At 38.0% G+C, this 27,357-nt stretch overlaps 1 protein-coding gene across 6 annotated transcripts in view; it reads left to right on the top strand.

Annotated features, from left to right (window-relative positions):
* Positions 1-27,357, top strand: part of ZRANB1 (zinc finger RANBP2-type containing 1) — a 65,942-nt gene that overhangs the window by 25,822 nt on the left and 12,763 nt on the right. For 4 of the 6 annotated variants that reach the window (XM_070572523.1, XM_070572599.1, XM_070572667.1 and 1 more), the window contains 4 exons: positions 17,682-17,869; positions 22,342-22,495; positions 24,911-24,982; positions 25,547-25,745. In XM_070572523.1, coding sequence (XP_070428624.1) covers positions 17,682-17,869; positions 22,342-22,495; positions 24,911-24,982; positions 25,547-25,745 — 613 coding nt within the window. Of the gene's footprint in view, positions 1-12,888; positions 13,011-17,681; positions 17,870-22,341; positions 22,496-24,910; positions 24,983-25,546; positions 25,746-27,357 lie in introns of all 6 variants that reach the window. The other 2 variants (XM_070572794.1, XM_070572734.1) reach the window with 1 other exon arrangement.

The following is a 27,357-nucleotide window of genomic DNA, read 5'->3' as shown; positions in this document are numbered from 1 at the left end:
TTGTACTTCGCATTCTGATAGCTGTGAGTTCATTTTAAAGGTGGAACAAAAACTCCTACGAGCAAGACTAATACTGGATTTGGTCTTGTTTCATTTACAAAACAGTTTCTTTGTCCTTAAGTTCCTGTTCCCACCCAATCCAGAGGTTCTAGGTTCTTAGAGCCAAGGATTGATTGTATTTGCTTCTTAGTAATGTGGATTCTCTCTTTCCTGTCAGCAAATATCTTTTGCCTGTTCACTACACGATGTGGTTCTGAACTGTTGTACAAAAGATTATGGCCCTATCTTTATTGGGTAGTCATATCCTGATTTGTAAACATAACTGAAGTATGTTAAAACTTTTTTTACTTGTTTACATTGTGTTGGGTTAATTACCAGAAGTCCACATGTAATGAAAATTAATCTTTATTTCCCCTTTTCTGCCTGCCTTATGTTCTCCAGATTTCATTAGAGATGACATATTATAGCTTGTTGACGTTAGGCATTTAAAAAAATCATCTAAGTGCTCGCTTTGGCAGCACGTGTATTAAAAAAAATCATTTCCAAAATATATATGCTCAGTATAAAATGTGTACTGCGTATAAAATTTATATTAAGTATAAAACGTGAGACTTTCTCATTTAAAATTGGAAAAAAAAATCTCAACCTCAGGCCAGCTTTGTAGCTGGTAAAATAGGAATGAGGAAGATTCCGTTGTTGAGAAGGCAAGAGTAAACTAAAGCAGCATCAGTATTGAGCAAGACTCTTTTAAATGACTGTTGGGTGTAAGTTTCACATAAGCCTTGTTATCTTGGGTGGTGAGAGGATGTTGGGGACAGCAATGCCAAAACCTGACATCAGTAAAAGTGGAATTTGGGAGTGGGAGCTGCGATGGTAAAGGCAGAGGTGTGAATTTAAGTGTGCAGTTGTCTCTGGAATGTCTGCAGTTTGGTGCCAGGTATTTTCTGGGAGGACATGTTGGTGCTAAGCATAGACTGCCTTTCCCACTGGATAGATAATAATGTCTCTAGAGAATAGGGCAGCACTACCTAGCGCACCATTTTAGTTCTGCTATTGTGTTGAATCAGTGGTCTTTTAAAAGAACATCTAAATTTGTGACCCAAGTTGATCCCTTGAAAAGACACAGGATCAGAGTCGAGTCCTAAATTAAATCTGTGTAACAACTTCTTGTATTCCTGAACCCTAGACTTATATAGCTACCTGCTTATGCAACATCTTCTTTTGAATATCTAATATTTAAAAAGCTCATTTCAAACTCAGTGAGGCTAAAACTGAACTGGTCTCTCCCTCAAATCTGTTCTCTCACAGTCCCCCATCTCGGTTGATGACAAGTTCTTCGTTCCATTTGCTGTTCCAAAAGCGTTGGTCATCCTTGAGCCTCCTCTTTTTCTCTTATACCCCATTCCTATATGTCAGAAAATCTTATTGACTCTACCTTTAAAATATATCCAGAATCTCGCCACTTCTCGCCACCCTGGTCCAAACCACCTGATCTCTTTGCCCTTGTCCTCCTTTACAAACTGTTCTCCACATAGAAGCTACTCTTTTAAAACTCTGCTCAGAACCCTCCAGTGATTCTCTGTGTTGCTCAGAGTAAAAGCCAGTCTCTTAAAGACTCTTTAGGCTCTCTGTTCCTGCACCTCTCTGCCCCCATAAACACTGTTTCCCTCTGACCTCGTCTATTGCTCTCAACCTCGCTCATTCATTCCAGCCGGTCTAGCTACCTTTCTTGTCTACAAGTGAGCCTTAAAGCCTCTGTTCTTACTGTTTCCTCTGCCTGCATTTCTCTTTCTCTAGGTTGCAGGAAAGCTGATTTACTTGTTCAGTTTTTCTCAATGTTGCCTTTCCCAGTGAGGCCTCCCTGACTGCTGTATCTAACGTTGTAGCCCTGTCCTGTAACCCTGCCCCCAGCTCTAATTTTCTTCACAACGCTTGTCACCTTCTAATACACTTGGTCACCTTATTATTTGTCTCTCTCTTCCTTAGAATTTAAGCTTCATGAGGGCCAGGAATTTTGTCACTTGTTTACAGCTATATCCTAGTACCTAACACAGTGCTTTAAATATTCAAATATTTGTTAAATCAATTGGTGAATAAATCTTCCTGGAAACTGGGATTTGAACAGGTAGACCTTTCTGCTCCTCTCCTGAATTTCTAGACTTTTTGCTTTCTGTATGTTTTTACTTTACAGACTACCTGGGGCTCGACCCCGTGGGAGCCATCTTGACTTCTCCTTGTCAGGGGAAGAGAGAGGAAGTAGGTATCATAGGGTTTTGTTGGAAAGAGTAGAGAGGCCTCAATTTATCACCAGGCAGTCTATGGATATGGAAAGCCTGAAGTCAGATTTCTTGACGTTTAATTTCTCTATCTTCCTACCTTCACTGATGAATATTTGATAATTTGATGAATATATGTTATAAAGAAAAAAAATCATCGTCTGTGTTTGCTATACCTACCGTCCTAAATCAAATAAACTTTTTACTTGAAAATTTTTTATTCAGTTGTCATTGGATCTAATGCTTCCTATTTGGCATTTTGTCTCACATCTTAAATAGCAGCTGCATCTGTCTTCCATTTAGCTTGTTCAGTGACCCTGCTAATGGAGATGGGAAAGATTTGAGATTGGTGGGGGTGGTGGTGGTAAAGGCATAGGGGGAAAAGAGTCAAGCTTGTATAACAGCTACATGTTGAAACTGGAATTTTTTTTGCTGAAGTGTTCAGTTGTCCCATGGCAGTGGCGTTATAGAGAACACGTGCATCAAAATATCTTCTGTTGCTCCCCAGCTTTCGGGCGACCTGTAGTGTGCACTGGTGCCCCTGTTGAGAATCACTGACTTACGGGGTAAACTAGAATCTTCTTATGAATGAGCATGCTGAAATGGAATCCTGAGGATTGTAGTCTTGATTATTCCTGAGTAAAATTTTGATGTGTCTAAAAAGTTGTATGATTCTTAAAACACAGAAAAATATTAGAATTAACTTTTAAGTTGTCTGCAAAAATATTGTTATATATATATATTTTTAAAGATTTTATTTTTTCCTTTTTCTCCCCAAAGCCCCCCGGTACATAGTTGTATATTCTTCGTTGTGGGTCCTTCTAGTTGTGGCATGTGGGACGCTGCCTCAGCGTGGTTTGATGAGCAGTGTCATGTCCGCGCCCAGGATTCAAACCAACGAAACACTGGGCCGCCTGCAGCGGAGCGCGCGGACTTAACCACTCGGCCACGGGGCCAACCCCAAAAATATTGTTATATTTGATCTAACATTTCACCCTTTCTCCTAATTTAATTGTGTTGAAGATCAATATCTGTGGCAGTTATTTTCTGTATTGATGCCAATTGTATTTTGGCCCCCTTTCCAGAAACCTGTATACGGTGTCATATCTGTCTGCCCACTCCACAGTGTCACATATAAATGTAGGAATGTCTAAAACTTGTATGGTGTTAAACATGTCAGAATGTATTTGTCCATGGGGTTTCACTAACACTCTTTTTTCATTTTAACAAAAATTAGCAATGTTTAGGTTTATTATATTTTAAAATATTCTTTTCAATTTATTTTGGTATTGGTATTAAATATATGTATATGAATGGTTTTTCTCAATGAAGTAAACCATTAAGGTTGTGGTAGTGTTATTTTTCTTTCTCTGGAAAAACAAATTTATTGCAAAGTGTAATATGCTATGGTGACTTTTTTAATTCCTAGTTTTGAGATATAGAGTCTGGTCAAGTGAAAGGAGTATTGTACAATAATCCAAACAAAATTAAATTAACTTCAATGGAAGAAAAAGTCACGTAAGATTAGTTTTTGAGAGATGATAGTACTATGAACTGGAATGCTGAAGTGATTTATACTGAGAAAATGACCACATCAGAACAAAACAGAAAAAAAAACCCTTGATATAGGACACAATAGTGATTTTACCCATTTATTAAGATGTCTTTGTGGCTGACTTTTTAACTTTAGGGGAAACTCAGGGCATATAAATTATTGTAAAGAAAAAAATATAAGAGGCTTTTAATTCTCTAGTTCAGTACTCCTTAGCTTTAAAAGTTATTAATTTGCTCTACAGAGACATTTTAATGATGACTTATTTGAAGGCACAAAACATTAGGTATGTTGAAAAATACACTATTAACGAGATGGATTACAGTGTCCAAATCTGTATTTTTTTCACTTGCCCACTATAGTGATGCGCTGCATAATGACGTTTTGGGCAACAACGGACCACATAAATGATGGTGGTTCCGTAAGATTGATACCATACAGCCTAGGCGTATAGTAGGCTATACCATCTAGGTTTGTGTGAGTACACTCCCTGATGCTAGCATGACGACGAAACTGCCCAAGGATGCCTTTCTCAGAGGGTCTCTCCCTCCTTAAGTGACACATGACTGTACTTGACTTCCTTTAGGCTCCTTCCCCCACCCGCCTTTGGGCTTTTTTCTGATTACGTGAATGATTTAAATAGTGTGGCAGGCAGGATAATGCTCTCCAGCCCCCCAAGATGTCTAAGTCCTAATCCCCAGAATCTATCAGTATACTTCCTTATATGGCAAAAAGGATTTTGCAGATGTAATTAAATTAAGGACCTTGAGATGGAGAGAGTATCCCAGATTATCCACATGGGCTCACTGTAATCATAAGGCCCCTTAGAAGTGAATGGGGGAGACAGGAGAGAGTCACAGAAGGAGATGTGACAGTGGAGCAGCAGAGGTCCTAGTGATGTGCGGCTGTGATCTGAGGAATGCAGGCAGACTCTAGAAGCTGGAAAAGGCAAGCCCCCTCAGAACCTCCCCAAGGAGCACATCTTGGTTTTAGCCCAGTGAGACTCATGTGGAACTTCTAACCTCTCCCAAATTTTAAGATAAAAAACTTGTATTGTTTCAAGCCACTAAGTTTGTAGTAATTTGTTAGGACAGTGACAGGAAATTAATACAAATAACGTCTTTTTAAAAAATTACAAATAGGGGCCAGTCCGGTGGTGCAGCAGTTAAGTTCGCACGTTCTGCTTCAGCGGCCTGGGCTTTGCCAGTTCGAATCCTGGGTGCGGACATGGTACTGCTTGGCAAGCCATGCTGTGGTAGTCGTCCCACATATAAAGTAGAGGAAGATGGGCATGGATGTTAGCTCAGGGCCAGTCTTCCTCAGCAAAAATAGAGGAGGATTGGCAGCAGATGTTAGCTCAGGGCTAATCTTCTTCTTCAAAAAAAATTACAAATAGCATCTTAATTTACAGTTTGTGGAAAATTTTAACTTAACCCTCAACAGTTCCTAGAGGGGATGATAATCGTCGTTTTGTTATGTAATGAGAAGCTGAGGCACAGAGAGGCTAAGTGACTCGCTGGATATGATGTAGCCATGTTGTTATCCTTTTCTAGGCAAAGTTGGTATGGGTGTTTGGAAGGAAAAACTCTCTTCTCTGTGTCTCCTCTAGCCTTACGCTATGCTCACAGCATTACTGGCCACCACGTGTGTGTGTGTATGTGTTGAGGGGGTGGTGGGCACTTTCCTAAACCAAGCAATTCTTGGATTCTCCAGACACCAGCTGGATGTCATGCAATTTAACTCAGTTCTGACACTGTCTTCCTGGAGATAGTGTCAAGTCCCACATGTCCCCTAAATGCCAGTCTCAAGTACAGTACCTTTGCTTCTCATCTACCTGCTATAAATTGTAGGTTCTCAGAACCTCCTCCTTGGGTTCAATTAATTTGCTAGAATGGCTCACAGAACTCAGGAAAACATTTTACTTACTAGATTACTGTTTTATTAGAAAAGGATATAACTCGTGAACAGCCAGGGGGAAGAGATGCATAGGGCAAGGGAGGGGGCTTGCCATGTTGGCCGCCACTCTCCCAGCACCTCCACGTGTTCACCAGCCCGGTTCTATTTCTGGAATTTTTATGGAGGCTTAATTATGTAGGCAAGATTGATGAAATCGTTGGCCATTTTATGACTGATTCAACCTCCAGCCCCTCTCCCCTCCCAGGAGATGGGGATGGGGTGGGGCTGAAAGTTCCAACCCTCTAATGACATGATTGTTTCCCCTGGCAACCAACCCCCCATCCTTAGGGGCTCTCCAAAAGTCACCTTATTAACGTAAACTCAGAAGTGGTTGAAGGGGCTCGTTATGTGAATAACAAGACACCTATTTCACCTTTATCGCTGGAGCTGTTTCAGAAACTGAGAACAAAACTAAATATTATAACGAAAGATGCCTCTGTGACTCTTATGTAGGAAATTACAAGGGTTTTAGGAGCTATGTGCCAGGAACAGTGGAGGAAGACCAAGTAGATATTTCTTATTCAGTGTTTTTTTTTCTGCTCCATATGGTTCAAAGGAGTACTGTTACTGGAACTTCTGCATAGTGTTTGATGCCTATGAATATTAATGTTTTCAGTCCTTTTTTTCCAAGTCAGCTAAATAAATATGCCTATATGGAGCTGATTGCTGTGTCCCAAGGTAGTCTGTCACCTCCTAGTATTTCCCAGCATTCCATGATCAGGCCACCTTATTTGAACTTGATTTTTAGTGTGGCATTTCTGTAGTATTCTGTTTGCTTTGCTTGTGTTTGCCTACTTTCAGCTTGGTGTATACCATAGCTGTTCGGACAATCTATTTTCCATCTTTAGAATTTTTCCTGCCCTCTGGAATTGCTTTGTGGCCATCCTCACTGAGTTGGTATCCCAGTAGCAGGTCTGTGTTCTAATATTTAATTTTTAGAGATCATCATCTGGGAATTTAGAGAGGAAGCTAATAAAACTGTTCACTGTTCTGGTAGAGTTAAGTTATGGTTTTTGTTTGTTTTTTTGGTGAGGAAGATTGGCCCTGAGCTAACATCTGTTGCCAGTCTTCCTCTTTTTGCCTGAGGAAGATTGTTGCTGAGCTAAACGTATGTGCCAGTCTTCCTTTATTTTCTATGTGGGATGCTTCCATGGCATAGCTTGATGAACAATGTACAGATCTGTGCCTGGGATCTGAACCCTCGAATCCCGGGCCGCTGAGGTAGAGCTCGTGAGCTTAACCATTACTCCACCGGTGCCCCAAGTTATGGTTATTTTTTAAGTCCTGGATTTATTCCAGGATGCTAATGGGCCATTTTGTTTGGTTATGAACTTGATTTTCTGTTATACCATACTGAGTGTTCTACTGAAAGATGCTCTTCTGATTTGGTGTCCTTTTTTCCTTAATACATTGCTTTGCATGTGAATGAAAGCTTAGCCGGAAAAAAGGTCTTAGGTCTTACTAGTCTTTGACATTTAAAACCATCAAGTTTTTTTAAACAAAAATAGTTTGAGTTAAAATATCCTAATAAAAGCTTTTAATAGAATCCAAAATACATGCAGACTCCTGCAGCAAATCTTTGGCACTGCATCCATAAAAGGAAAGTAAGCTGCTAGAATGCTGGCAATGCCTTGTATGTCCTTGGTTAACTTTGTGTGATAACTCTTACGTGGGATGTGTGTGTGTAGCTATGAAAACTGCCATGTCCACTTTCACTCCACATTCTTGGATGTGATCTCCTTCCTTTCTAAGGTAGTTAATATTACAGGTAATAGAATTGTTTTTAGCACCATGAAAGGAGTGTTATCTTCAGATAGTTTTTCTTCAAATTTCTGAGGATTTCCTCTTGTGATTTTGGAATTCTGGATATAAAATAACATGTTATATTGTGATTTTTAAGTGAATTGTGGTAATTCTCAGCAGTACATATAAAAGATTCTAATCAGTAGGGAATACACAGATGTTTTCTTTCCCCTGGCCAGTTTAGTTTGGCTTTTGAAAGTGCTTCCGGACACCTGGGATAAAAAAGAACCTTCCAGGAATGAGTGTCTGTTAAGGCAAATGCACGGCAGTGGTAGAAATAGAGCCCCGGGCAGTATTCTCCTGGTTGCCTTTAGTCTGTCTGAGACGTAATTCCTGGCTTTTAGAAATGATTGATTACACGGGCCTACCAACTAATAATGTGCCTCCCTATGCTGACAGAGAGAATATGTGTGGTGATTCTTGATTATGTGATACTGACATTTGAATATGCTTCATTGATTTAGTAAAGGCTTTCATTTTTTAAAAGCACTATATTAAATGAACACATTGAATTATGAAATCCAAATGTATCGTTTAAGTATTAAATATAAAAAGATGTGTTTAGGCTCCAGAGAACTTTACTGCTTACCGTAAAATAACTTTAATTTTAAACATTTATTAGAGTAAACTATGCACATGTTTAAAAAAAAATCAACCCATATAGATAAGTTTATAAAGAAAAGCAATAGTTTTTCTTCTTTCCACCTTCCATCCTGCTGTGCAGAGACAACTCACTTTTTCCCCCATCCCTCTTTTATTCTGAGGAATTTAAAAACCTCTGAAAAAGTTACCATATAGTACATCAAACACTGCCTGCCTTTGACCTAAAATTTCCAATGGTTAGTACTTTGCCAGGTTTGCTCTCTCCCTGTCACTGTCTCTATTTGTCTCTTTCTGTGTGAGTTTTTCCCGAACCGTTTGAGAGTTAGCTGCAGGTGTCATGACGTTTTGTCCCTAAATACTTCACTACGTAGGTTTAAAAACAAAGATATTTTCCCTGTATCACACAGTATAATTACTGAGAATGTTTAATATTCAACGTCCATATTCAGTTTCACTAATAGCTATTGCTCCAACCCCATTCAATCAAGGATTATACATTTTATTTATTTGTTTTATCTATTTAGTCTCTTCTAATCTAAATGGTGCCTCAGGTGATTTTTGTTTTTCTTCTTTTATTTACTCTTTCATGACACTTAACATTTTCAAAGAGTCCAGGCCATGTGTTTTACAGAATGATCCTCAATTTGGATATGAGTAGATTAAATTTAAACATTTGACTTTTTTTGCGGGAGGGAATAATACTACATAGGTGATATTATTTGAAGCATCATCGCTAATATCTTTGAATACTGTCCTTGTATCATTTTTTCCTTAAAATTTATTTTACTTGTGGTAAGATGTACATAATAGAATTTGCCGTCTTGACCATGTTTAAGTGTACAGCTCAGTGGCATCAAGTACATCTACATTGTTGTCCAGCCATCACCACTATCCATCTCCAGAACTTTTTTCATCTTGCAGAACTGAAACTCTGTGTTCATTAACAATGACTCCCCTTTGCACCTTCTCCAGCCCCCAGCAACCACCATTCTTGTTTCTGGCTCTATGCATTTGACCACTCTAGGGACCTTATGTACGTGGAATCATACAGTATTTTACCTTTTATGACCGGCTTACTTCATTTAGTGTAATGTCTTCAAGGTTCATCCTTGTTGTACATGTGTCAGAATTTCCTTCCTTTTTAAGACTGAATAATATTCCATTGTATGTATATTACCGCATTTTGTTTATCCATTCATCTGTTGATGGACATATCCGTATTTCTTGTTATATCAAGTTTAGATGTTATTATGTACAGATTTCCTGTAACAGTGTGAGAGTTTAGTTCATTTTTAAATAATGAAAGCAGAACATACTCATTGTAGAATCTTTCAGAGATAAGAAAAGCTGTGAGAAAAAATATAGTTTATAGTATCATTGTCTAGAGGAAATCTATTGTATTTTTGTGTATTTTCAGGTTTTTTACATCTATTTTTATATAATTGAAATTATACATTTTTTGTTGAACTTTACATTTTGAAGTAATTAAAATGTTTTCATCTTTTAAAAATGAATGCAGAATATGACATTGAGTTACTATACTTTAATCTATCCCTTATTATTAGCCTTTTAGGTTATTTGAAAAGTTTTTATTCTGATAGTGTTTTGATGGACAAAATTGTCAGCATTTCTAATGATTTTCTTAGGTTTCCAAAATGGGGTTATAGGATCAAATGATATAAACCCCTTAAAGGGTACTTTATGCATACTGGTAAATTGTTATCTGGAAGGACTGTACCAGTTCTATTCCCGTCATCAGTGTAAGGGCGCAGCTGTATCTCTGCTAATGTGTGTTATTTAGGGAGGCATGCTGTCTGATTTAATTGGTCATTCGTAGTTTTTGTGTGAATTGTTGATTCACATCATTTGTCCATTTTCCTTTGTGATTTTATCAAGTTATGTGAAGTGTATGTAAATAATATGTATAAATAATTAAAAGTATGTACTAGTCATATTTGTTGCAAATTTCTTTCCCTTTTTTCGTAGGGAGAGCTGTGCTAGTAGCATTTTATCTTTGTTGTTTTTCACAATTTTTTGGATTGGACTAAGAATTTAAATATTTTTCAAAATAATGTCCATTAATATGATTTATTAAATAAATTCTTTCCCTATTGATTTGGGTGGTTCTATCATACATAAAATGATTCTACATCATTCGTTGAGGCTCTTTATTTTGTTTTTTACATCAATATCACACTTTTGCTTAAATAATTATAGCTTTATTAGATATTAAAAAATCTAAGGCATGCTTAAAAATTTGAAAGTCTATCATGCTCCACCCTCCCATTGCTTTTCACAAGTATCTTAGCTTTTGCCTTTTCTTTGTTTGTCCATTCATTTATATGTTCAGATAGTCATTGAGTGTGCTCCCAAGCACTGTGAGAGAAGTCATGGCTCTCGGCGGGCTTGTGGTCTGGCGGAGGAAGATGGAATTCAACAAGTCAATGTAGTGTTCAGTAGGGGAGGTATCTAGTGCTGGAGGAGTATATACCCTTATCTTATTTGGGGATTTGGAGAGGGCTTTCAGGAAGAAGTGGCCTAAGCCAAAACCTTACCGAGAGGAAGAAGGAACAATGTTTCTGTCAGAGGGAATAGCATGTGTTAAGACCCCAGAGTCAGGAGAGGTCACGGCCTGTCCAGTAATCTGAAAGAAGTTGGCAGGGTTGGAGTGTAGAATGGGAGCTGTGAGAGAGAAGCTTCAGGGTAATGCTGGACCTTTCAAGGCCTGCTGCTCTGGCTAAGGAGTTTAACTCCGAACATAAGGGCAATGGTAAGCATTTGGAAGTAGACTGCCTTAATCAGATTTGTGGTTTAGGAAGATCACTCTGGTCATAGCGGAGAGACTAGATTGGGAGGTGGCAGCACTGGAGGCAAGCAGACCACTTAGGAGGAAATTAAAGTGATCCAGCTCAGAAAGAGTATTGCCTTGATTTATGGTGGAGGCAATGGAGATGTGGGGCAAGGGGGATGTATTTTAGAGAGACTTCAAAGGTAGGGTCGACAAAACTTGGAAGAATTGATGTTGGGGCCGAGGAGAGAAACAGTTAAGAAAGTTACTCAGACTTTTGGTTTGGATCCTTGGGTTGGGTAGCAGTATCATTTTTCCTAAATGTGGGAGACGTGAAGTTAAGTTTTAGGTATGATGTAGTGAGGATGTCTAAAGCGTTGTTGGATATATGGGCCTGAAACTTTTGGGAAATCTCTGCCACTCAGCTTATGTGGATAAGTGTTTATTGAAGCTGTGGAACCTTCTCTTGAGTGGCAAATTATAGCGACTTTCCTGGGGACCTCATCAGGATGGACTAAGTAACTTTTTAACATTGCTTCCAATTTGATGATTGTCTTAGTTCTATCAGAGTATTTTTGACTAGAAGAAGAGTTACGTGGATAGAATGTGAACAGTATGATGTTATGCTGTCATGAAAGTTTTTTCTTTTGTACCTCTCCCCCCTTTGTAAAATGTTCGTTTACACTCTGGTTTTCTCACTTGTAAAGAGAATGGGCTGGACTCTTGAGTCCCTTCAGGCCTACCTAAAACAGTGTGATTCTAAAAATCTAAAGTTTGGTTTCAAATTCAGCCAGGATAGCTTGGCAGTGTAGCAGGTGAAAGTTTTACTTGAATTCAGAAAAACTTTTGGGACTTGATTTCAGTGGTGAATGTGGTTTTGACATACACTATTTTATATGACTGGAAGCCTAGATTTTTAAGAACCTTAATATCCCCTCACTTGACTCTTTTGGCAATATTTTAAGTGAACTTTGTGATTTGAATTCACATTCATCTTTTTTAAGCCATTAACGTTGGTCCTCATATCTGATCACCTTCCTAAAGATAACTTTGTGACATTGTTCCTTTAAACCCTTCCATCATGCTTACAGCAGTAATTCTTTCCGCATGGCAAGATCTTTCTCACGAAGGTATCTGTCAATTCAGATATTTTTCCATGAATTTGGGGATTTGTATTTCCACAGCAGTTGGGTTGTTAACAGTCTGATCAAAGATGTAAGGAAGTAAGAGCTCCAAAGTATAAACTATATTTGGCATAGTTTGTCATGATTAATAATAGAACGTTTAAAGTCCTTAATTAGAGATTATTTTGACTTCCCTATCGTTGAATCTTTTTTCTGAAGAGGGTGTTTTCATAATGGAGTGAATTTATTGAATGAATTAATAGAAACTCATCTTGGTGTAGATTAGATTAAATTTGAGTTTATTTCTGATTTGTGATTTTCACCTCTTTTGGTTTTTTGAAAAGGTTATTGTTCTATAGCACTATTCTAGGAACAGAAATGGTAGATTTTAACTTGTTGCTCTTGGTCATTATGTGAAAATGCATCTAGGAGGTGATTTGTGTTTGGTGTTGCTATTTTTAGGATTGCCACTAAGCTTGTGCCTACTTGAAGATACACTTAAAAATATTGAGGTCATTTTATTTAAAAAGCAGCTCATGCCTGAGATTGCTGCGAATATCTAAGCCAAGTTCCTGATTGAACTACAGCCAAATGGTTAGGAGTATAAAGAAAAAGTATTACTGAGTGGTATAGTTTCCTTTTTAATATGGAAAACCAGTTAAATGAATTTAACTCTGGATAGAGGAAAACTACCCAGACGTCATAGCCAGCCACATCTGCATCTTTCTACTGACCCTGGTAAAGGATTCTGAACATTACCACTTAAAACTAACTTTTCTCTTTAAGGGTTCCTGAAATTGTGCCAGCTGACTCCAAGTCCACCCTGACCCCACAGCATAAAGCATGCTGTGATGTCACAGCTACCATAGAACTCCAGGGTAGTGTTGAGCTGGCCCCTGTGGGCTCAGGTAAGTCCTGGCTTTTTTTTTTACCATTTGGCATTCTTTTCAAAGTTAGTTACCCTTATGATTTTATGTCATAAAAGAAAATAAGGCAAAACTTTGAAAACTGTGCCATATATGGGGGAAAAAAATGTCTGTTTTCTAAACATCTATAAGCCAGCTCTATATTCTAACCAACGGAGTTCCATAGTAGCTGTGAAGTCCCCAGTAAGTTGTGACCTGTGGCTGCAAAATATGTTAAATTCTACTTCTGGCCCAGCTTACAGAACAATATGAGCTGCTTTTTTTGTTGTTGTTTGTTTTAACTGTGTAATATATAATATAGTAGCTTTCATTTACTCTTAGGTCTTCATGTTTTCAAAAGTATATTTACACTTTTGCTTTATGTAGTTATGCACCACTACTTAGCTAGTTGTGTTTTTCATTCAATCAATTTTGAAAGTATGATGATACTGCAGGTTAGTTTTATAAAGTTAGTCTTCTCCGAGTGCCTTCAGCTGTCTTTTTAATTTGGCTTCATAGCATGGAGGAGGAAGGGACAGAACGTGTAATACATGTTTGTTGAATTTTCAAAAAATGTATTAACAGGAAGATGTTCGGTTGTTCTTGGAGGCATTGTGAGATGTCATTAACCTAGAAAGCATATATGTATCACCTCTTTCTCTTTTTATTTTTTTTATTTTTTTTCCTTTTTCTCCCCAAAGCCCCCCAGTACATAGTTGTATGTTCTTCGTTCTGGGTCCTTCTAGTTGTGGTATGTGGGACGCTGCCTCAGCGTGGCTTGATGAGCAGTGCCATGTCCACGCCCAGGATTTGAACCAACGAAACACTGGGCCGCCTGCAGCGGAGCACGCGAACTTAACCACTCAGCCACGGGGCCAGCCCCACCTCTTTCTCTTCTGCTGGAACTTTTCTGTTTTTTCTCAGTCTCTGTTACGTTAAGTGAGATATTACCACTTACATTTATTTGCTCTCTTTTCCTTCTTGCCAACTCTTCTACCTTCTTCCTGCTTTTCTTTTATCCCCTAATATTAAAAGGTGATAAAAATATATTGTTATGTGAAGAGCTCAAAGACATGTTGTAAGTTGTTTCACATATAATCTGATGCTTTTTTTCTTCCCAAGTAGAAAACCTGTTGTGGCTAAAAACTTTAAACTGAGTATGTGCCAAATTCTCTTAAACACTGTATTTACAATGAAAACCCATCTACCAAGAAACTGTCTAAACTTTAATCAGTAGCTCTCCTTGAGCAATATGTAAAAAAAGATATACCAAAAATTTGGACAGTTTATGACATTCTTGTGAAATTGGACTTGTAATAAATTTACTCATTTTTGTAGCTGAAAACTCACCCGTAACCAAGACTATGAGCTCTTAGTGATAGTTAATGAAAAGAAAGGAATTATATATTCCCAAAACATTAGACAATGAAATATTTTTCTTTTAAATATTACTTTTTGCCTATGCTTAAATTTATGTTTTTCATGTTCTGGAAAGTTTGGAGAGTTTTATGCTGTGAAGAATAAGAACAAAATCTCTATTCTGTTCATCCTCATTTTCTGCCCTCCTGTATTTAGTCCATGGTAGCAAGTGGGCAGTATCCCCCATCTGCAGTTTAATGTGGAGCCTTGGGATCGGGAGAAGTAATTGTTTTTGGTGTTTTGGGTTAGGTCAGATAGAAATCCTATTTGTGTGTATGTGTGTATCAGCTTTATTGAGATATAATTCACATACCATGCAGACCATTTGAAGTTGTGTGTGTTTTTATTTTTATTTATTTATTTATTTCTGAGGAAGATTAGCCGTGAGCTAACATCTGCCAATCCTCTTTTGGCTGAGGAAGGCTGGCCCTGAGCTAACATCCATGCCCATCTTCCTCTACTTTGTATGTGGGACGCGCCTACCACAGCATGGCTTGCCATTCGGAACCATGTCCGCACCCGGGATCCGCACCGGTGAACCCCAGGCCGCCGAAGTGGAACGTGCGAACTTAACCGCTGCGCCACCAGGCTGGCCCATCTGTGTATATTTTTAAAAAACACTTAATTTGAAGGCAGACTGGGTGACATGGTAAATCATACTTCCAAAGCACAGTTTGCTCACTTTGTTGTACTGTTTAGTCTGTACCCCTCCCCACTTTGATTCTGCTAGTTTCTAATTACAGAAATCCCTCAGAAACATTAGGAAACGAATTCTTAAGCAAGAATTTCTAAGATGAGATTTTTCCAGACGTCAGCTATATGTTGACTTAGCTAAAAATAGTAAAGACAGTGATTTGGAAGATCTCTCCTTTCTCCAACCAAAAGAACAGTTAGTTGGTATTTAGCTTTAGATCACCTCATCTCTGTCTTTGGGAAACAAAAACATGCTCATGCACAAAAACTGTGCAGGTCTTCCTCTTTATCTTTTCAGGTAAACTTGATTAGACTTTTTGGTCCTTGCTTTGCTTTTGAAAGTGCTTAGAACATTTCTTATGTCAAACAAGGAAATTTTACAAATACATGCTTTTTAGGTTAAAGCTAAAAACTGTAAAAGGTTCACTGATACTATATGCACCTGGAAATACTTTAGCTTTGATAGGACTGAAGTGCAAAGTGGTTGCCTTCATAAGGAAATACTGTATACCCAAAGGGAAATGGAGTAGCGCATTTCAGTTCTAAAGTAAACTACATTGACTCATTCAAAAAGTTAGGAGCTCTACTAGATTATTCTCGTCTGTTTATTAAAACAAGTTAAGCAGAAATTTTAGAGTTCTTTGTGTACTTGACTCTTTAGCCATGTATTTGCTTTTATTTCAAGTAGTATTTTCTGTGTCTATTCTTAAGGCTTAGGCCAACCAGAGAAGATTGATCCCCCTTGTGTCATGCCCGCCGTATCACGTTGTAGCCCTGATGACTTCTGCAGGGCTCTCTGCCCCATAAGGGTGTTTTGAAGCCCTTTATGTGTTGGAGGTGGGGGTTATAGCTGTACTTAGGTATTTGTATATATATTGAGGAAGGTATTAACCTACATTGTTGTGGAAATAAAAATTCCTATAAGAAGGTATTTTCGTTTGATATGGATTCTTAACCTGAAAAGTATCTGTGTCTGAGGCAGGGGGTCATTTTTCTGGGGAGAGGATCTAGATTTGCAGAAAGGATCTTTTAAAGATTGTATTTTTTCTTTTTCTCCCCAAACCCCCCAGTACATAGTTGTGTATTTTTAGTTGTGGGTCCTTCTAGTTGTGGCATGTGGGATGCTGCCTCAGCATGGCTTGATGAGCGGTACCATGTCAGCGCCCAGGATTCGAACTGGAGAAACCCTGGGCCCCTGAAGCGGAGCACACGAACTTAACCACTTGGCCATGGGGCTGGCCCCTGCAGAAAGGATCTTTGACCCCAGAGTTTGAAAACTTGTGCAGCTGGCCTTTTATGGCTCACAAATGCGATGAAAAAGGACTGTTTTGAGTATAGGATTTGTGTTTTTACTCTCTTTGCATTTCTCACATTGCCTAGTGTGGTGATCTTTATGTCATGGGCATTCGGTGAATGTGGGAATTAAATTATTCTAAAGTTTTTGTTATTCTTCATGACTGGGGGAAATAGTTACGTTGTACCAATCTGTTGTACTCTCAGGAATAGCTCTTATTTATCTAATTCCTAATTCAAGAAAGCAGTTAAAAATGCTGCTTTTAAAGTATACCAAGAATATTTTTAAGCTAGTATTAGAATTTTACCCAACAAATTTTTCCTGTTGTTTCTTAGGAAACACTTAAAATTATTTGGTCCTATAGTTTTGGGTGTGCATGTGTGTGTATGTGTGTGTTTTAACACTCTTTGTGGTAAATTTGACAGCTAACCTATTCCTTCATTTTTTGTCAAGGCTATTTGTTTATTATACATAGATGTACTGTACTGCTTAGTAAATAGGATTAGTCTTAACCTAACGTTAATTTGTGTTAAGATTAATAACATGGTTCAGCGGGAAAGGGAAAGTTCTTTATGGATTTGGAAAAAGTGATACGTGTTTTCTCTCTCCACCCCCCAACTGATTTGTAGTGTTTTATTTTAGCATATTTTTGTTTGAAATCATCTGGTTCAAGTTTTGCTGTATTAATAATTCTTAATGGGTGTAAAGAAGACTTGGCTATGAGAGATTCTGAAATCAAAATATTGCTAACTTTCACTTGCATTGAGAATGGTTTTAATTGCTCTGAAGTGTTTCAGAGCTAAACAGCAATGTGGAAGATTCAGCGTTTGTTTTGATTCAGCTTTAAAAATGCAATATAAAGGGCAAAAGCAGCCCAATGCCCAAAGGGAAGCACTTCCCTGTCTCCTTGGTTTCTTCAGAGTCAGGACCAGAACAGGTACTTAGTGTCTTCTATGAAGTCTAGTTTCTTATACTAGATTACCAATCCTTGATCCAATTAATACAGTCTAACAATTCCTTTAAATGCCCCCAGAACGTGGAGCCAGCACTGATGTGAAGGTAAGTACCTAACGAGGCAGTTCTAGTTCTGGAAAGAAATTAAAGAGGAATATGCTAATTTTCCTTATATTCTTTATGACATTTAAATGATGCCCCAGGATCCAGGAAGCACAGAGAAACACTTAAAGAGTTTAGAGTGAATGCTACAGGTTTCTGCCTTTTGAAGGAAAATGGAATTAAACTCTTTTCAATTTCGATGCTTGTTTTAGGGGTTGTAGAAGGTGATTTAGCTGCTATAGAAGCATACAAGTCATCAGGAGGGGACATTGCGCGGCAGCTCACTGCAGATGAAGTGCGCTTGCTGAATCGTCCTTCTGCTTTTGATGTTGGCTATACTCTGGTACATCTGGCTATACGTTTTCAGAGGCAGGATATGTTAGCGATATTGCTTACGGAGGTGAGTGTGCATTTTGGTTAAACATTCTTTTATGTGAAGGCAATGTGTTCTTTAGTTTTCATTTTTGATGTTATAATGTTTCTCCAAACAGTTCTGAAATGTTTTACATTCTTCTACCCCCCTTAAAAATCACATTAAATTTAAAAGACTTCAGTAGTATATGATTCTTAAGGGTATATGCTTTTAAAACAGGACATTTTGCCATAACATTTGAATCATATATTTGATTTTAAAAAAACTGGGATGTACCTGTCATTCTTTAATTCATTTATTCTCTCAGCTCACAAATATTTATTGAGTACCTACTATGTGCTAGGCACTGTGCTTATAAGGGATTTAATTGTGAAGACACTAGCTCCTCCTTCAGTGAACCTCCAGAAAAGTAGAGAAATAAACAGATGATTCTGTACAGAGTATGCTGTCATAGATGTAAGTGCCAGGGGCTGTGGCAGAACTTGAGAAAGTGTTTTGAGATATCTTACCTAGGGCAGGCATCATTTTAGCTGAGATCATGGGTAGGAGTTAGCCTCATAAAGTAGGTGGAGGAGAGAAGAGAGTTGAGGAAATCATTTATTAAGAATTTTTTGAATTCATTTATTCAGGGTGGTGGTATTTGTGGTGAATTCAGGAACTTGAAAGTAACTCAGCATGGTTGTGATGGTGATTGGGAACTGAGAGGGGAAGTGTGAATGGTAAGCAGGGGCTGCGTTATGAAGGGTCTTCTAGGCCAAGGAATTGGAAGATTATTCTGAGAGCAGTAAAAAGGCTTTGAAAAGTGTTAGGTAGAGGGGCAGGGAAGTGATGAGATCAGAGGGTGTTTTGGTTGCTGCAGATGGGAGAGGGGCAAGTCTGCTTAGGAGGGCACTGCAGGGGTGCTGGTGAGACCTATGCCCATACAGTAGTGACAGTGGAAATGGAAAGAAGTGGGCTGGTTTGAGAGAGATGATGGCAGTGTAGTCAGGATTAAGTGGATAGATTGGATATGGAGAGTAATGATGAGATAGGGTCAAGGTTGATTCTGAGGTTTCTGGCTTAGATAACTAGGTAGATTTTACAAATGATAGAGGTTGCAAGTGAATTACTCAGGACGTGACTATATTATCCAGGTAATTTTTTTAGTGATAAGGGAAACGGTAAAAGTGCAGAGAGTCAGATCAACTGTGGATTCAAATTTTGTCAGTATACATCTTCCATATGTGCTCATGCATATTTGCATATTCAAATTCACCAGTATTTGGAAACCATGTGAACAAAGCCCTGGGGTGGGGGGATTATGAAATGTGAGGGTTAGATGAAAGTGTGATTGAGATGGCTGGCCACTGTGTTCAGTTTGGTAAGAGTCCAGTGACACCAGGGGCACCTGATAGACTCAGAGGAAGGGGAGGGCTTGAAAGACAGCTGAGATGAGCACAAAGGGTAGGCTTACTGAGTATAATGGAAAAGGGTACTGTTTGAAAAGCAGCAATGTGATTAGAGGGCCAGAGTTCTGGAATGTGGGATGGAATAGTTACAGGCAGTTTCTGTAGTGTCTTAGGTCTGGCTACAGTTGTGTTGTGGATTCAGAGGGGCCAGCATGTGGGGTTATGGTTGCTGGTGGTGGCGGGAGACAGGATAGAAAAAGCAGTTGTGAACCAAGGCTCAAGTCTTTAGGTTCCCCTCAGGCTGGTAGAGGAGTATGGGAAGATTCTGGAGGGACTGGCCTAAGTCACCGATCTCCTAAGAGCAATCTGGGGATTGACGGTGGGAAGACAGTAGAATCCCAGTGTATTTCTTACTTACTGCTGTGTAACAAATCACCTTAAAACTTAGCAGCTTAAGACACCAAATACTCGTCATCTCTCAGTTTCTGAGGGTGAAGAATCAGGGACCAGCTTAGCTGAATGGTTTTGGCTCAAGGTCTCGTGAGGTTACAAACTGCCGGGGCTGCAGTTGTCAGAAGGCTTGACTGAGGCTAGAGAATCTGGTTCAGCGCACTCACATGGCTGTAGTTAGAGGCTTCAAATCCTTTTGATGGGAGCCCCTCTATAGGGGTGCTCATGACATGGCAGCTGCTTTCACCTAGAATAAGTGATCTGAGAGAGGGAGAGAGGGATCCAAATGGAAGCTGCAGTGTCCTTTATATATAACCCAATTTAGGAAGTGACATACCATCATTTTTGTCGTATTCTGTGGGACACATAGACAACCCGGATATAATATGAGAGAGGAAGGAAGGATTGTTTTAGGGAAAGAACAAAATTGATAATGGGCTGTAGTCTCAATAGAGTAGGCAGTCCAAAGGACAGAATTGAAGGGGCCAGTAGAAAGACTGGATGGGGGAGTGTGTGAATCTAGTTTAAGGGATGTGTCTGCAGAGATAGCACAGAGCCACGTACTTTTGGAGTGAGAATAGGAGATCATTCTGTTCTGGGGATATATATCTGGGGCAGGGGTTTTGATTGGATTTTAGGTAATGGACCCTGTTGGTAGTCTGGTGGAACCTATGGACTTCTTTTCAAGATACTGTTTTTAAATGTGTAAAATAAAAATAAATAGGATTGCAAAGGAAATCAATTGTATTAAAATATAGTTATTAGAATATTAAATCAAACTTGTGATGTATAAGAAAATGCATTTTTTTTTTTTAAAGATTTTATTTTTTCCTTTTTCTCCCCAAAGCCCCCCGGTACATAGTTGTGTATTCTTTGTTGTGGGTTCTTCTAGTTGTGGCATGTGGGACGCTGCCTCAGCGTGGTCTGATGAGCAGTGCCATGTCCGCGCCCAGGATTCGAACTAACGAAACACTGGGCCGCCTGCAGCGGAGCGCGCGAACTTAACCACTCAGCCACGGGGCCAGCCCCAAGAAAATGCATTTTAAATATAGGCAAGAGACTAGTGAAAATGAAGAATTTAAATTTAATTAAAATTCCCATTCAGGTTCACGCACCCTTCCCAAGTTCATGGGCCGTAAGTTAAGAACTGCTAGCCTAAGGGAGATGATTGAGAATGAGAAGGTTGAAGAGGCTAGAAGATGGGAGGCAGGCTTACGGATGGCGGCAGGAGGAGGAAGCTTGGAGGCCATTCACTGGCTATAAGGTTCCTCTTGGAGTATTTGCAGTGTCCAGGTTTCTGTACAAGTTGTTTTTGGGAAAAATCTTCCCTGGTTTTTGGAAAGGGGCTGAGGGCTACGAGTTTAAAATAAGCTGTTCTTGAATTTACTTTTGGGATCCATTTTTACACTGTTACTTGAGAAATAGTCAATTATATTCTGAAAACATTTAATATTTGGTTTTCCATAATTTGTTGCTTGAAAATTGGGTTCATGGAGTTAAGATGTAGTGAGCATTTCATCATTACTGGTAGTCTTGGCCAGTAAAGTTTAGTAGAACTGAATTTTCATGTAGGAGTTTTCAGAAAAGGACATCTAATGGTTGTGTTGGGTATGCAGAGTTTTTGAAACAGTTTACCTTAGTAGCAATTACAATTAAGTTGTCTACACATATTACGTAGATGACATTATTAGTAAGATTTAATCTTTGAGAGGCTTATTGGAAGATCTCCTGCTCCAAATCCCGTTTGTGAGTGTAAGTCTACGTTTAGGAAGGTCACAGAGAATAGAGCTAACTGGCTTACTCAAGGTTCACACCAGGCTCATTTCCTCTCTAGCAGATGCTCAGCTTTGATTTCAGAATTCTCTGTATGCAGATTTCTTGAGCTCCACAAAAGGAATACAACTTAAATGTAAGATAATATCTTTGCATCATTTATTGCTGTTCATTATTTAAAAAGGAAAGTTCTAGCCATCTCCTTGTTTAGAGGTCCTCTGTGGTAGTGCCCACTACACCAGCATTCTTGTTTCATTCCCATCAGGCTGTACTTCAAAGGTCTGTTGTCTCTCTTGCTCTTGGAGAAGCCAAATGCTTTTTAAACAATTCTGAGTTATAACCAATGGGGAGGGATTTGAAGTAGGTGGGAACTAACTCTTTAAAAATATCATGTTTTCTTTATTCCAAGTCAAAGAATAAATATTGAAATACTCTTAACAGAGTGGGAGAAGAGTGTTTGTACTTTTCTCTTTCTCTGAGCTGGAATTCCCTTTCTTAAGAGTTTTTTATTAGGAGAATGATGGTTAGTCTGACTTAGGTTGTTTCCTCTTCTCCCTCCCTCTCCTATGCTGAACCTTTGTGAATAAGACCATTTTGCTTAAATTTTTATATGCATCTTTGTGTATTTCCTTGGGATAAATTCCTAAGATGAAGAATTGCTGAGTCAGAGGGTAAAGCATTTTTATGGCTGTTTTCCTGGAAAGTTGTACTACTGTATACTTCCACTGGTGAGGAAATAATAGCCAATACCTAAACTATTTTAAAATTAAAAGAAAAAAAACCACCTTGAGTTATTGGAAAATTTTGGTGATTTCTTTTAAATATTGTTGTTTTCTGCTTCTGTTGATGATAAATGAGATGCAGACGAAAGTTTCTTTTGTATTTAAGGTGTCTCAGCAAGCAGCAAAGTGTATTCCAGCAATGGTGTGTCCTGAACTGACAGAGCAAATCCGGCGAGAGATAGCTGCCTCTCTTCATCAGAGAAAGGGGGATTTTGCTTGCTATTTTCTAACTGACCTTGTAACATTTACGTTGCCAGCAGGTAACTCCAAATTTCAATGTGAAAAGAAATTTACATTTTATTACAATTTTATTATGTCTGATTGGAAGTGTTTTGTTAGAAAGTAGATAACATAGCTACTAACATGTGCATCTTAAATTACTTGACTACCCTAGTTATACTGGAAGTGACCAGTACAAAGGTTTTAGATCTGGGAGGAAGACAGCAGCTAATAATAACTGACTTCTTTATGGGCCTCAAATATTTAAAAACATCTGCTTTATCCATTCCCTTTTTTCTTTGGTTTTATTTTATAATATTATCAGTCTACTTTTTTCTTTTCTTTTCACACCTGTTATTTTGAAATTAGATAGCTATTGGTTACTTGATATTAGGAGATAGCATTAAAAAAAACATGGGCTTTTGATGGGTAGATTCACGTTATTTGAATAAAAAATACCGGCATTCTTTTGAAAGTGTCATTACTTTCTTCACTCATTACATTAATTTTTACTATATTTGTGAAGCAGCTTTTCATATTTCAATGACAATTGGAAATGTCTTCAGGATGCTTTTTGTCACTTGGCATTGAATAAATGCACCAAACACTAAAAGTTTCTAAAATAAAGCCCCCATTTTGGTACTGAGTGTTTTGAGCTTTTATATTCAGACATAAACATAGGTTTTTACAAATGCTAGGAAATAAGTAAGCCTTTTAAAATCAGACAAATTTCATTTGAAATGCAGTCTCTATGTATTTAAGCTTACCCCAAGTGATGATTAGATTTTTGTTTTGAATTGAAAATAGCTTTAAAAATTTTTAATTTTTTTCATTTTGAAGGGTAATGCTTTTCACTCTAGACTACTCAGTTAGTAAACTGAATAGAGCATTAGAGAATTTAAAGAAGATGACAAAAACAGATCTGTGTGCCAAAATGAATGGTTCATTAACTTTTATAAGAAGATTCTGAAGTCTGAAAATAACAGGCTTGAGCAGAGGTTGAGAGTTTGGGAAGAAGAGAACAGATAAAAATTTGTATGTAATTATTATTATTATTATTATTATTATTATTATTATTATCATTAACTTGAATATCAGATAGCCCTGTTCTTTTTTTTCTTTTGTTCTAGCTTTATTGAGATATAATCGACATATAAAATTGTCAGGTATTTAAGATGTACGTTGTGGTGTTTTGATGCATGGGTACAGTGTGAAAGGATTTTCCTCCATCTAGTTCATTCACACGTCTGTCATCTCATTTATTTATTTATTTATTTGAACATTTAGTTCTACTTAGCAAATTTAAGTTATACAATACAGTGTTATCTACTATAGTTACCATGTTTTATGTTAGGTCCTCAGCCTTATTCATCTTACAGCAGCAAGTTTGTACCCTTTTAAACCTCCACCTCCCCAAACCCCTGGCAACCACTTTTCTAATCCCTGTTTCTATGAGTTTGACTTTATTTTAAGATTCCACATATAAGTGGTACCGTGCAGTATTGGTCTTTCTCTGTCTGGCTTATTTCAGTTAGCATAATGCCCTCAGGATCCATTCATGTTGTTGTAAATGGCCGGATTTCCTTTTTTCTCATAGCTGAATAATATTCCGTTGTATATATATACATACCACATCTTGTTTATCCATTCATCCATTGACAGACACTTAGGTTGTTTCCATATCTTGGCTGTTGTAATGCTACAACAAGAATGGGAGTGCAGATATCTCCTCTGTATCATGTTTTCATTTTCTTTGGATATATACCCATAAGTGGGATTGCTGGATCATTATTTTTAATTTTTTGAGGATCTTCCATACTTTATTCCATAGTGGCTATACCAGTTTACATTTTCATCAGCAGTGCACAAGGGTTCCCTTTTCTTCACATCTTTGCCAACACTTGTTATCTCTAGTCTTTTTGATGATAGCTTTATGTACTTAGTGGTCCAAATGTTAGTCTTTTGATTACTTTTAGATGGAGCAATTTTTTTTTCCTTTTTATTCTTCTCTCTTTTGTTTTGAGGAAGATTAGCCCTGAACTAACATCCACCACCAATCCTCCTCTTTTTGCCGAGGAAGATTGGCCCTGAGCTAACATCTGTGCCCAGCTTGCTCTATTTTATATGTGGGATACCTGCCACAGTATGGCTTGATAAGTGGTACATAGGTCCATGCCTGGGATCTGAACTGGTGGCTTGCTGAAGCGGAACATGTGAGCTTAACTGCTGTACCACCAGGCTGGCCCGTAGATAGAGCACAGTTTTGATAATGAAATACATAAAGGAAATAGTGTCCATCACATACACACGTTATACATGCACATTTCTTAAAAGAAGCTACTTGACAGCCTTCAGTGGAAAGGGAGTTATTGTAGATGAAGTCACTATTAGATGCTGGTATCAAATTTATTAAGTTATGAGATGTAAGATCTTTTAAGTCTGCTTTTTCTCTGTAGATATTGAAGACTTACCTCCAACAGTCCAAGAAAAATTATTTGATGAGGTGCTTGACAGAGATGTTCAAAAAGGTAAGCATGGGATTGAGTGTAATTTACCTTTCATCGATTTCAATAAACATTTTGCTTTGTTTTATAAGGTTTGGAGTAGTTCACTGTATGGTCAACTTGTATTTTTACTTGTATTTAAATAAAAAATGTAAAGTCCTTAAGAATAGTGTCACATCGTGCTGTTAAAAATGCTCATTTTGTCAATTATATCTCAATAAAACTGGAAAAATGGTTTAAAAATTCTCATTCGCAGCTCTTAAATGTAATAGAGTGAATTAATAAAAGTATAAAAGTTTTTAAACCTTGGTTTTCTACTTCCTGTTCTAGAATGAGTATAGTTCCATATTAAACATTTTTAGAAATTAAATTGTAAAGAATTTAAAAGTTGAGTAAATTATTCCAGACCTACAAGATGTTTCAGCTGCTCAAAAGGTTTATATTTCAATTGATCAAATTTATTTAGATGTTCATTAGTAAATTACACATAAACCTATTAACATCTGGAGAACAGGTTCTTTCCTCTATTGAATACTCTTTAATTGCATAGGCATGAAAATAAACATGTTATTTAAATTCCTCATATAGAGTTAGAAGAAGAATCTCCAATTATAAACTGGTCGTTGGAATTGGCTACACGTTTGGACAGTCGACTATATGCACTTTGGAACCGGACTGCAGGAGACTGCTTACTTGATTCAGTACTACAAGCTACCTGGGGCATTTATGACAAGGACTCGGTGCTTCGGAAAGCCCTGCATGACAGCCTGCATGACTGTTCACATTGGTGAGCTAGCATCCTTTCCTCTTTAAACCCAGGAGTGCATTTGCTGAATCATTTCCTTACAATGGTGGGATATTTTTCCTCTCTTAGATTTTCTATAGATGCTAGGGGAAACACCTTTGGTTTTCGACATTGAGACACTTTGAACATCTCAGTGATTTTTTTTTTGAGGAGGAGGATTGGTCCTGAGCTAACATCTGCCACCAATCCTCCTCTTTTTGCTGAGGAAGATTGGCCCTGAGCTAATATCCGTGCCCATCTTCCTCTACTTTATATGGGGGAGGGGGGGGCGCCTGTCATAGGTGTGTATGTTAGCACTCGGGATCTGAACTGGCAAACCCTGGGTTGCTGAAATGGAGCAGAATTTAACCAGTACACCACCTGACCAGCCCCTCAATGATTTTTATATCTTTTTAGTGAACTTTAAAATAGAAACATTTGAAGTTGTACTAGTTAGCCTTAAATATTGTTAAGAACTTTGCTCATATTTGTAAGTGGTTATGATTTCATATTTTGTTAAACTGTAAGAGATTGTGTTGACATTGTATTACGAGTTTTTTTCCTTCCTGAGGCACTTCCTGTGGTCTTGAGACTATTTCTTTTGTTTTGCAAATTTTCACACCCACAGAAAAGTTAAAAACTAATCAGTGCAACAGATCCCAATATCTCCTTCATTCAATTGACCAGTTAACATTTCGCCACACGTGTTTCATCTGTATACGTAAACGCTCCCGTTTGCCAATTAGTTTTAGACATTTTGATGCTTTATCCTTCTCTGTTTCAGTGTGCATCTTTGAAGAGCAAGGATATTCCTTACCCAACCACATCCTCATGACCACATCTGAGAAAATCAACATTGACCCAAGTTATCCAACATAACAGTCCGTATCACATTTTCCAGTTGTCTCAAAAATATCCTCTATACATACATACATATATGTTTATCCATTCAAGTATATGACTAGACTTCAACTGTAAATTCACCCATTGCTATCGCTGGAAGCAATGACTGTATTTAAGAATCAGTGGTTTGGTCTACATTATTGGTTGCAAATAATGTAGACATTTATTTGACTCATGGTAGTTTCTTGGTTCTGTACATATGTTATCTCATTTACTTATCATATTATAAATGAGAAAATTGAAGCTGAAAGAGGTTAAATTGCCCATTGTTGAACCTAGTAGGAAGCAGAAGTCATTTAAAAATGGTGTACTACTTTCTGTACAACAGTATCAAAATGTGCTTTTTTCCCCCCGTTATACCTAATTCAGTGCTTATACAATAATGATAATGGCCCTACTCCAAATAACTTTATTACCCTAGTATCTTTATGTAATTTTTGAGCACTTACTACTTACACGTTTTGTTGTCAGTATTTAGGGATTACATGAGGTTCATTAGAACATAAACTCCATCAGAACAGAGATTTTGTTGTGTTTGTTTGTGGAAGATCTAGTGCCTACAATAGCCTGACACATAGTACGAACACATTAAATACTTATTGAATGAAAATACTCTCGGGCCATCCCTGTGACCTACTGGTTAAGTTCAGTGTGCTCCGCTTTGGTGGCCCAGGTTCGGTTCCTGGGCATGGACCCACACCACTCATCTGTT

Source organism: Equus przewalskii, chromosome 1 (assembly GCF_037783145.1).
Source record: "Equus przewalskii isolate Varuska chromosome 1, EquPr2, whole genome shotgun sequence".
Classification (NCBI taxonomy): Eukaryota; Metazoa; Chordata; class Mammalia; order Perissodactyla; family Equidae; genus Equus; species Equus przewalskii.
Note: the sequence above shows the minus strand (reverse complement) of the source record. Positions and strands in the feature narration are given on the sequence as shown.